The sequence below is a fragment of the Ylistrum balloti genome, unplaced genomic scaffold (assembly GCF_031769215.1).
Source record: "Ylistrum balloti isolate Yb309-2 unplaced genomic scaffold, AGI_CSIRO_Ybal_v1 Utg369752, whole genome shotgun sequence".
In the NCBI taxonomy this organism is placed as follows: domain Eukaryota; kingdom Metazoa; phylum Mollusca; class Bivalvia; order Pectinida; family Pectinidae; genus Ylistrum; species Ylistrum balloti.
This window is the reverse complement of record NW_026781955.1, coordinates 1092179-1104486: the sequence shown is the minus strand read 5'-3', so window position 1 is coordinate 1104486 and position 12308 is coordinate 1092179. Positions and strand designations below refer to the sequence as shown.

The following is a 12308-nucleotide window of genomic DNA, read 5'->3' as shown; positions in this document are numbered from 1 at the left end:
GCCTACTTGTAGCTCTCGTCCACGGACGCAACCCGTCGGAATGCTGCCGGGAACTACACACCGACAGCTTTATACCTATCCTACTAGGAAGTAAATTGTCGCACAGCGATCGAGAACAATGAACGTCTTTCGGTTTATATATATAGGTAAATATTACATTAATATACACGTACATGGCTACCTGTACCACAGTAGGTGCCATTAACCATAGATTTGGGTGGGGAAATGGGGATTTTCTGCATAAAATACCTGCCGTTCTACCCTTCTGAAACACAGGTAGGGTATATAACTTTAATCAGAAAAGGGGAGACGATTTATGTAGGTCGAATTTGAAAAAAAAATGATAAGGCATGAGGCGGTAACTCGGTGTTGTGGCCAGCATTCCTGGTCGAAGTTAGGTTTTGTAAGTAGGAATGGTTCCAAAATATGACGTCAGCAAATGGACAAGAATCAGTTAAACGGGCCATCTTTTTTCTTTGTCCTCGCAGATTAAGTGTAGGGAAGGGATATTGACTGAGCGTATTTGAGACCATGTCTATCATTGCTGCATGTTAATATACTTTGTCACGCAAATCAAGATCTTATTGATATATTTTGTACTGGAGGATATTTGGATTATTTGTTCAATATAAATACAGTTGTAGATGTATTTATGAATGACATTTTTGTTGTTAACGTGTCTACACACGCTGTCGTTATCTTGTGGTTTCGCTTAGATATGCAGAACGACTGCACACGCTTTTTTTACTGTATACGTTATCGAGCATTCCGTAGTAATATATTCATATCACTTAAATGGACGTAGTATGTACCTAAACTTCCCTTCGATGATGCTATAAACATTATTGATCATTGTTTACAGTATCTTGACTGAGTTCTCAGAATGACACTGCACCTCTCTCATAGCTTCTCGTAAAAGTGAAATCATTCCAGACATTTAACTTCGTTACCAGAACTGAATGTTTTGCACCATGAATATTGATTTTGAAAAAAAAACCATTTGGTTTAGTTTTTAACATACATTCTGAAAAATAATCCGTTTCCAAGATATGCCACTCCGTAAAATCATAGTTTTTTATACTGTGACCCCCCCCACCCACCCACCCCCCCCCTTTCTCCTTCCCCCTCCCCCTCCACTATCCACCAAAGTCCCAGCAGTCAATTTTGAGGCGGGTCTCCAGATTGTTTAACAGATGTATTTCAGTTGGTCAGACTATAATATCTGTTAGAATTCTATTACATGGTTTCTGTGAAACTTGATGGCAGGGTAGCATACATGGTCAGTCCCATCTCATGGTTTTCTTCATACTCGTTGATTTTGCAGTTTGTCGAATGTCCTTTCACTACCGCTAGTCACTAAAGGACAAGTTATGGACGGTCGAGCTCCTTGTTGTCCGAGAGGTAAGAGTGTATGTGTTTTTGTAATGCTTCCTCATGTTCGAGTACACTTCCTTAAGACGGTACAGACACCAACATCAAAGTCCTCCCACAAATAGAAGTATTATCTCAAGGAAGGCATTAAACAGAATTATAATTCAAACATAATGGTGTTCAATACAGTGACAACGTGTAACCGTTGTAACATAACAAATATAACACAGTGGTTGGATACATATAGGTTGAACTCCAACCACTGATAACACAATTTACGACAACTAACTTCTGCAGAGAAAACCTCGGCCTTTCATTCATATAGCACAACACCCCTTCCGATCTACAAGGCTCAAGGGAAGTTAATGCTCAGAAGACGTGTCAATGCAAATTGTGACTTAACGTGACCTTCCGATATTCTATGCTGAGCAATTTTATCTGGTAGGAATAGCTTACATATTTTAATGTCTATGCCTCAATACAAATGAGGTAAAGAACATGCACCCTTCCCATTAAGACATAATATTAATATAAGAACGAGAAAGATGTCCTTCCTCCCCCCCCACCTCTTCCCTATTACATTACATACTTCACTTTATGTACCTCTATGTTGATGGGAGGTAAAGACACACGCACCACCACCACCACCACACACACACCATCACACACACACAAACAAACACACACACACCCTCACACACACACACACACACACACACACACACACACACGCACACACGCACGCACGCACGCACACACACACACACACACACACACACACACACACACACACACACACACACACACACACACACACACACACACACACACACACACACACACACACACACACACACACACACACACACGCGCGCGCACACACACACACCACACACACACACACACACACACACCAGCCCAGCCTCAATGAAGCTAAGAAATGACAATGGTGGAAGATTGAAATCGAATAACGAATGAAACTGCATCGTGCAGCTTATTGTTTTGGTCCTCCTGAGACTCCTAAGTCATGCTGGGGTCTTAGATGAGAAAAAATCAGATGAGAAATATGAAATGAAAAAAAATCATTCAATTAAATTGAATCACTATTATTATAAAACGAGGTGAAGTTTTGAATTAAGATAATTTGTGATTTTGTATTTAGATAATTGTAATTTGTATACAAACATCAACACTTAGATATATTTCATACGATCTTTTTGTTCTGTTTGTTACGATTTGTCTGGTATATTGTGTGATGAGACACAAACCTGGTACGATTTGTCTGGTATATTGTGTGATGAGACACAAACCTGGTACGATTTGTCTGGTATATTGTGTGATGAGACACATACCTGGTACGATTTGTCTGGTATATTGTGTGATGAGACACAAACCTGGTACGATTTGTCTGGTATATTGTGTGATGAGACACAAACCTGTTACGATTTGTCTGGTATATTGTGTGATGAGACACAAACCTGGTACGATTTGTCTGGTATATTGTGTGATGAGACACAAACCTGGTACGATTTGTCTGGTATATTGTGTGATGAGACACAAACCTGGTAAGATTTGTCAGGTATATTGTGTGATGAGACACATACCTGGTACGATTTGTCTGGTATATTGTGTGATGAGACACAAACCTGTTACGATTTGTGGTACGATTTGTCTGGTATATTGTGTGATGAGACACAAACCTGTTACGATTTGTCTGGTATATTGTGTAATGAGACACAAAACAAGAAGGTCAAAGTTCATTTGTGATGATGGTTATTATTTGTCAAAGCATTTGTTTTAAATTTGTAAATCATGATATGATGGCAGTTTGAAGAGTGATAATAATTAAGTCCGTATATATTGGTATTCCAATATATATATATATATGTATATACATATATAGTTTATAGATGGAAGTCCAACTATGTAAAATCCATATGTCCAATGAATATATATTCTTGAGAACAATGGTGATTGATTTGTTACTCATCGAAGCAATGCTAACAGATATATAAACGGATACACGTAAATGAACGATCAAAGCTATAAAGAAATATTGAAATGTTCTTTAAGATATATACATGAAAATTGATTTTTATTTACATGTAACTACAAAGTGTCGATTACTGTCATATTAAACTTGTCATGTCAAACTTATTGACAAATTATCACATAACTTAATTTTCCATGGTGGGTTTTCGACCAGAGTCTTTATGAACAACATATATTTAATACTTCGCTCTACGCGGAAACTGTGTCAGGCACAATGATAAACGGATGGTAAAGTTCCCGTGAGAGAGAATGTCCTTCTATTTACGCGGAAATGATGTTATATCTATCAGTTTTAATACCGTTGCAATCGAACAGGAAAAAATGATAAAATCAAATATATAAACACAGGTTTTCGTCTGTAGATAACGGTATGAAATTGAGAGTGCTTTAATGCGATATTTTGTATGATTGTAACTTCCGTGACCGTTCATTATTATACTGAATTGGAAATCCATTGTTCCAGTAATCGGTGATGGGGAGATATGTCTAGTGGCATTGTCATATCATTTCCACCGTCCATCAATAACGAAAAGGGCGTTATGGAAAAGAGTATTTATAAGTTTAACACGTTGTCTCTGTATCTGAAGTTCGACACTGACAGTCCTCTGTACTATATACAGCTTGAAGTTATCGACTTTGATGGCACGTTATTAAAGAGAACCGTGTCAAAATCTAGATGAAGAATTGCACTAACCGCATAATTAAAAAAAAAACTTTGTAATTTTCATATAAAAAGATCAAGCACATGTATATATTCTGAACCGTGCCACTAATTGCATGAATTAAAACGGAGCTAGTTGGTTACAGAAAACCTTGGGGCACTTAAAATCCGTCAGCAGACAGAAAAACTTGTGGACTTAAAGTCTGTCAGCAGACAGAAAACCTTGTGGACTTAAAGTCTGTCACCAGACATAAAACCTTGGGAACGTTAAGTCCGTCAGCAGACAGACAACCTTGTGGACTTAAAATCCGTCAGCAGACAGAAAACCTTGTGGACTTAAAGTCCGTTGTGGACAGTCCGTCAGACAGAAAACCTACTTGTGGACATAAAACCTTGGGAACGTTAAGTCTGTCACCAGACATAAAACCTTGCGAACGTTAAGTCCGTCAGCAGACATAAAACCTTGTGGACTTAAAGTCTGTCAGCAGACAGAAAACCTTGTGGACTTAAAGTCCGTCAGCAGACAGAAAACCTTGTGGACTTAAAGTCCGTCAGCAGACAGAAAACCTTGTGGACTTAAAGTCCGTCAGCAGACAGAAAAACTTGTGGACTTAAAGTCTGTCACCAGACATAAAACATTGGGAACGTTAAGTCCGTCAGCAGACATAAAACCTTGGGGACTTAAAGTCCGTAAGCAGTATCTTTAAGATTGTACAAAAGACACACAAGTTTTTTTAATGGCACCTTTCAGTGGACATTTAGATACGATACATAAGAGCCAAATGATGAATTGAATTGCATCATAAGCTGTTTCATCTTTCTATTACTTGTCAGTGATGCTAAGGGCCAAAATTTTGAAACCTCGTAGGTATATTGAGGAAAATCTTAGGAAGCATCATGATACAAGATAAAATCTATTTGATAATTTGAAAGGAACAGTATTTACACGTGTATGAATTAAAACTTGACATGCGGTTAACATCGCGGACTTAGAGATTGTACTAAAGACACAAGTGAACAGCACAGTTAAATGCAGAATTACATACTGTAATGCGAGATGATGAAAGGTATCATCATACTGTTTCTGACTACGCTCTTTTTCAACATCTGAGAAATGTCAAAATCGGTGATTCGGCAGCTATGTAAGTGTAAAGTATTGTAATCGACAGTTCTTATATCATCTTATCTCGAAAGCTTCACCTCTCTTTTAGAGTTAAGCTTTCGCGAAAACGCGGCGAGGAGAACAGGGACAAGCGGAAGTTGGAACTCGTTGTCGATGTAACAGTTTCCGCTTTGCTTCTGTTTACACGGAAATAATTTTTTATCTGTCACTTGATATCAATGAAGTCGTACGGAAAATTGATAAATAATATTTATAATAAAAATCAGTAGATGATTATACAAGTAAATATATAAGATAGAGTCTATTTGAAATTTATGTATGTGTTCATTTATATATATCACTACTATATTCAGTGATGAACTGAATATCCGTTAATGTCTAGTGGCCTTATCACATAATTTTCCTTGTCTAACAATATCGAAGAGGGAGTTACGGATAAGAATATCTATAATTTTAACGCGCTATCTTTGTATTTAAACATCGACACTGACTGATTATTATTTGTAATCATCGCCTGTGATGTCACGTAACACCTTGTTATCTCACTGTTACTGTTATATTTATTAGTATATAGTAAACACTAGAGTACATTAAGAATGGTTGCGTAGTTCATTTGCTGACCCAAGTAAAAAACAAAAACAAACATAAACTGCATCTGCTTGAAAAAAGAAGCAGAACTGAAGACGCTATGTTAAATGAGGTCAACGTTATTGGTTTCTTTTACACTTAAAATTATTGACAGGGATAGAATCTTACTTGTCTGTCATATTGTTTCTAATGTTCAGTTGTACATTCTTAGTATGAAGATATTCCAAAAATGAATTCAAATCCCTGCCTGTTGGCATATGTTGCGAATTTTTAGAGAAAAAAGAGACGTGTCATTGAAATTGAAGGAATGTTTGCATGAAATTCCGTCCTTACTTTTTAAAATTTGATTATTATATACTGTTAAGTCGTTAATTTTCGTTGCGGTTTTATCCTCTTTGATTTCGCGGATGTCCTTAATTAACCAACTGAGATGTCCACGATTTGATTAATTGTTCAAGAATGCATATATTGTGGTATTAGTGTATTTCACACTTGTCCATAGATTCATCATATTGTGTAACAACGAAATTATTATTTCTGTTTTGAGTTTGGAAAACTACGAAAATAGATAATTTACAATACTTTACATAGCTTGCACGTGAAACGTATCCATCCAATACAATTCCTGAAATCGCGACCAAAAACAAGTCCTTGTCATCTTATTTAGCATGTATAGACAAACATTGAAGTGTTTCAAGAAAACACACAAAAACGCAATGTTCATTTTTAACATCTGTTTTTTTTTATTATGTTTATTTTTTATGTAAAATAGAATCGTAAACTAGATATAAAAAACACAGAACAAAAACAGTATTAACAAAAGTTTGGTAAGTCCTTGTCTCACTCATATTTATCCACACCTAACATCTATCAGACATTCATATTGCGTTCATCACTGTCATTCGTTTTGGCCAGCTTTCCTAATGGCGAGCTACCAACCACACCTCATTATGACGGTCACGAATTGTGTAGGGGCCGTCGTAACCGCTGAAATAATAATATCTTTCCTCAAAAAGGGACGGGTTCCCTATCTCAGTTACTAGAGATTCAATCATGGCCATCTTGTCGTCAAATGTGGGGCGTCCTCCAAACGTTCTGTAATAAAAATCGACATGTGTAGTAATCATATGTTTACAACTGATAACATCGGGTTTTTTTTTTTTTTGTACATGTGATAAAGCATACATTTTTAACAGTTGATATCAGCCCGAGTGATTTAATTCTGTCGCTTCCGCTCATCGCTCTCTGATTTGAACATAAATATTGCTCGGCAGGAAGAAATGCGGTTTTTTAAATTCTATTTTCTTTCTTTCTTAATTTAATTAATCAATTATTTGTTGTTGTTGTTGTTGTTGTTGTTGTTGTTGTTGTTGATGTTGTTGTTGTTGTTGTTGTTGTTGTTGTTGTTGTTGTTGTTGTTGTTGTTTTGAAATAGAATCACACTCAAATTTCCGGGTAGTGTCGTTTTCGGATGAGTTTCCCTTATTAGTGATACGCCTGCAGTTCGCGAACGTTACGGGTAATAGCTAAGCATAGATATCTCATTCTGATCGCCAAGAGTTACTGCCCTTTTTAGGGGTGTGATATTACAATTTTCATATAATAATCTTTAAATACCTGAACGCCGTTCTCATTGAATAAAAAGAAACATGTGTCTCAAAGTTTTACTAGGGTATATATATATACACATATATATCTATAGTTTGAAATTTATCATTTCGTACATAAAAAATGTCTCATACTTAAATGTGTGTAAATAGTATAAATATGATGAAGTAATTTCACGATTTCTTATAACACAATACTCGTGATACAGGAACATGTAAAGTAACTATCAATTTATTAATGTCAAATAATACATATATATATATGAAGAAAGGGGGCGTTATCTCACTTCAGTATATGACACACGCCGAGGAAAAAATATCAGTTAAGTTCGAATTATTTTTCTTTGGGATATATGATCCAATACAAAATGTAGTTTTAGAGTGTTTCTCCACAAACTACAAATCCTGCTGATTTTGTTATATCACCAATATCTGTGTACCTTTGTCATTAATGGATCTGCTATTGTCACATTAACCTATCATACCTCCTTAACATATTTTCACAAATCATTTTAATAAAGAAACACTAAACAGAGAAGTTGTTGACTATTGCAGCTTGATATATTAGAAAGACAAACTCTATAGTAAGATATCAAAAAGAGTTTTACTTACTTTACATAGACATCAAAGGGAGGTAATTCTGTGATATAAACACTAGGATCTGTTGGAACTGGAGGGCTGGCTTGAAATTCAAATGGTATCATGAAGTGTTGGTAAAAGAAGCTCTCACAAGTTGGTCCTGGTCCGTGTTCTACCTTCAGTAAGACCGGCGCTGTCATTTCAATCTTTGTATCTGTAATAATGTACATGTATCCAGGTGTTTTATCTAATGTTTTTATCATTTAATTATCTGTACACATTTATTATATCTAATGATGAAAGTAACTCCCGTGGAATATTTGAACAGTTTTAACAATTTATTAATCAGCATAAGCAGTGAGGAAATATCTGTGTCACATCTCAATGAGTCTATTGATAGCTACCTACCTTCAATGATATAGATAAAATTACCCTATTACACGATGCAAGTTATGTTAACAAAGGATTCTGACAACAGTTAGGATACAAAATATAATATATTAATACAATTTATTTTAGAATACAATAAGAGACAACGGACGCCATACTCACGTCGGGTGTTGTTGCCAGAGATGTAGTGAAACAATTTGAAGAACATTTCAGAATTATCTTGGTCAGTAAACTCCATAGTGGTTTTGTTGGTAGCAACCCACATGGATTTCTCATAGTGACGTAGTTGGTATCCCTGAAATTGAAAAAAAAAGAAAATCACTCTTTTAATATCTTAATAGGACAAAGGAAATGCGTACTTTAAGATAAATAAGAAACTTGGCTGTTTACAAGAATCCCCTCTTTCTATCTTCGCCTATTTAGGGTGCATTTTCTTACTATTCTCGTTATAATTATGCAGCTACCTTTGAGATGAGAATACGTCCACAAACAAGACATTTCTCAATGTTGATATCATATTTCTGAAAACTGAGAAAACCAAAATTAATCGAAAGCAATGTCAAAAGTCAAAATCTATATGTGGAGATGCCTAAGTCCCATAATTTTTACACATAAATGTATCTGATAGTTTCAAACGAACGTTAAGTACATGTATATATTCTAAAGCGTGTCACTATTCGAAGAAACGTTGCATACAGGGTATGGCAAAAATCAGGGACCAATAGTCCACCAGCTGTGTCTACTATCTGCATTCTAGCAGATTGTACAAAAGACACACAAGTGAATAGCACCCCTTGCTAAACTTAGAATTAGATACACTAGGGCTGAACACTGAAGTATTTGTATCATACAGCTGTTTCGTCCCTCCTTGACTCGTCAGTGATGTTAACTTTGAAACCTATGGAGCGACTGAGGAATTAAGAACCCTCGAAATCAATTCATACTGACAAGAAATCAGGTTAACCGTAATTTTTGCTTATTGATAATGACTTTAAACTTTAAAAGCAGTATGGAAGGGAATTTATCAGCACCGAAATCAAATTAAATCTCTCACATTTTCTTTTAATTTGCACATAATATAGTTATACAATAAAGAGCTCGCTCGTGCTTCCTAAAAGTTGAAACTTAAAGGTCAGGCTAAATAATGAAAATCTTAGATAAGAAGAACCTTCCTAGACTTACCGAGAATGTCTGGACCACACTGAAATGAGGACATTCCAAGTCATGACAGAAATCTGGTGATGCCGTTTGACTATGGACATTGGCCAAAGGATTTACGGCTACTGCGCTTGCAACAGCCACACAAGCGGTTAAATAGACAAAATACTGCATGGCTACAACAGAACAAAATTACGCGTGAGACATTTTGACATATTTGCGAGAAATCTGTAATTTATACTGATATGCCACTTACAGGGAAAAATTAATGGTATATATTTATACGCACATGAGACATTGAGTCATGGATGATGTTGCTACTTCAAATGAAGGTATTGCTATTACACAAAACTCGCATTGTTACAGAAAAAGTGAGCAGGCATTCTGATATGTCTGTATTATCAAGACTTGCAATGACGTAACTTAACTCTAACCATTAACTAAACATTCACCTGTCAATGACAAAATATATTACATTTAAGGTTGACGCTTAATCCGGCATATACATGATTTACTATTGTTTAAACCTGTAAAACTCTTACCTTGTGTTAAAGGCCTCGCTGTGGTGTGAAAGCTTTGGGTGTTGATGTGTATGTAGTGCTCTTCTATCAAAGGGTACGGTCTTATATAGAAACCGCAAATCAGTGCGTTACGAAACATATTTCTTATCGAGCAAACCTTTTAAGTTATGAAAACAAAACAAACATGACCTAATCCCCTTATCTATTCCTCCCGAGTTAGGTCTAGCATACTAAAACGTTGACCCCACTTCCCACTATTTGTCAGTACTTTTCGGATACGAATTCACCACGAATCGGTTCTTTGGCCTTCTTTTTTACCTTCCAATCAATTCTTTATCTGGACTCGTTCATTTTACGTATCCAGCAAGAGGTTAAAAGAATTTTTTCTTTCTTTTCTTTGATTATTTTGTGTGACAGTTTCAACAAATATTTCCAACATAAGTTCAGGATATTCTATGAATTATCAACTATACTTTCTCGCTAATTATGATGTTTTTTCTCCATCATATTGCATGTTTTGCAATTCAAATAAGTACAATGTGCATTTATTCCTAAAAATAGAGCAAAAGTAAAAATATGTGAAAGATGGCATTTGGATAACCCCGTGCAGAAGTCACGTTCAGATACACGTGAAGATGTTTGAATGTCTTTACCCGTGATCGTATCACGTGGCACATGCTGGTCAACACATGATTACAAACGTGACAAGGAAAAGTTACCGTAGTCCTGATAAACGACTGCTTAAGTTATTTTTCACATCCATTATTGAATTAGGAATAAGACTCACAAAATTCGGACATTAAATCTAAATATCGTAATTAATAACAATCTGACAAATCGGCTATAGTCAGTAAACACTGCTTACGACCATGTTTACCTTCGCGTAAAATTCTTCATTTTCGCTCAGTGCTAAATATGCCCAGAAATAATGAAAATAAATCACGTGTTTTGGTGGTGACTTTCAACTTACTCCATCCTTTGTTAATAAAAATTATGAAACGTCCTATATAACATTAGTTTTTATTTTTGTCGTTGGTTAGGTCTAGAAAATAAACATTCTAGACCAGTGAAAAGACAACAAAGACTCAATCGAAACGAGTGAAAATACAACCTAGACTCACACAACCTAGACTCACTCGCGTTCAGTGAACAGACAACCTAGACTCAATCGCGTCCAGTGAACAGGCAACCTAGACTCAATCGCGTCCAGTGAACAGACAACAAAGACTCAATCGCGTCTAGTGAAAAGACAACAAAGACTCAATCGCGACCAGTGAACTGACTGTCTAGTCTCAGTCGTGACCAGTGAACTGACTGTCTAGTCTCAGTCGTGACCAGTGAACGTAAAAGACAAATTAATCATCGACAAAAAAACTCAGGGTGTAGTTAACCATTGATAAGACACGACAAAGTATCATCAATTATTGATAAAAACGACAAAATATTTTCAACAATAGACAAAAATGACAAACTTTATTCAACTATTATCAAAACATCAACAAATCTTATTTAACATTTGACATTTAACATTTGACGAAAATGTTAAACTACATTATAGACGAAACTGGCTACCTATGTCCAAACTGTAAACTACTGACAACAATAATGCCAAAACGTATTGAACTATGACGAACAAACGGCAAACTATGTTCTAGTATATGTATAGACGAAAAAAATAAAACCACAAAATTCAACTGTTTAAAAAAAACACGAACCAGACCCAACCAAGGACAAGGCCTGTGATACAGCACAGTGATATATCAGCAAATATATCTGCAACGAATGGAAACAGCAGACATTTTGTCACCGAAACGTGATATTCATTAGAATATGGCATTCTACTTAAATGAGATATCTAGATTTCTGTACTCACAGTTGGCTTCCGAGGCGCCGTTCTGTGGCAATGTTTGCTTATCATACCAAATTACACACTCATCATACCAAACACATCGCCTCCACCACCCCCCTCCCCGACCCTCCACTCCCATAAATATGACATTATTTAAAATCATATCACAGAATCAACTGTTCAGTTATAATCGCTTTTAGTAAAACACGTCTAAATCTGAATTCATTCCATTTTCCTGATAAAGTTTACTATTTCTATAATATGTTTTGAATTCTTGTTAATTTATACAATTGCTTTGAGATTTTACTACTTAGGTATCATACTTGTCAAAACGTTCAAAACACATTTTCCACTGTACATGCTTAATTTAGGAAACAAGAGTAGTTTCCCTTGTCTGTACTCTTCACAC

The 12308-nt window shown here is 35.8% G+C and overlaps 1 protein-coding gene across 1 annotated transcript; it reads right to left on the bottom strand.

Annotated features, from left to right (window-relative positions):
* Positions 1–6715: 6715 nt before the first annotated feature.
* LOC132543343 (heme-binding protein 2-like) lies at positions 6716–9703 on the bottom strand. Its single transcript, XM_060206835.1, has 4 exons — positions 9554–9703; positions 8534–8666; positions 8015–8195; positions 6716–6890 (listed from the first exon to the last, which is right to left on the bottom strand). The coding sequence occupies exons 1-4, from the start codon at positions 9701–9703 to the stop codon at positions 6716–6718; spliced, it is 639 nt and encodes a 212-aa protein (XP_060062818.1).
* Between the last annotated feature and the right edge of the window lie 2605 nt (positions 9704–12308).

What these genes read in the sequence shown, in the direction of transcription:
- LOC132543343 (XM_060206835.1), bottom strand. Translation starts at nt 9,703, where the DNA reads ATGCAGTATTTTGTCTATTTAACCGCTTGTGTGGCTGTTGCAAGCGCA. An exon ending in CTCTGGCAACAACACCCGAC is followed by an intron (nt 8,196 to 8,533) that starts GTGAGTATGGCG and finishes ACATTATTACAG; the next exon opens with ATACAAAGATTGAAATGACA. An exon ending in CCCTTTGATGTCTATGTAAA is followed by an intron (nt 6,891 to 8,014) that starts GTAAGTAAAACT and finishes TTTTTATTACAG; the next exon opens with AACGTTTGGAGGACGCCCCA.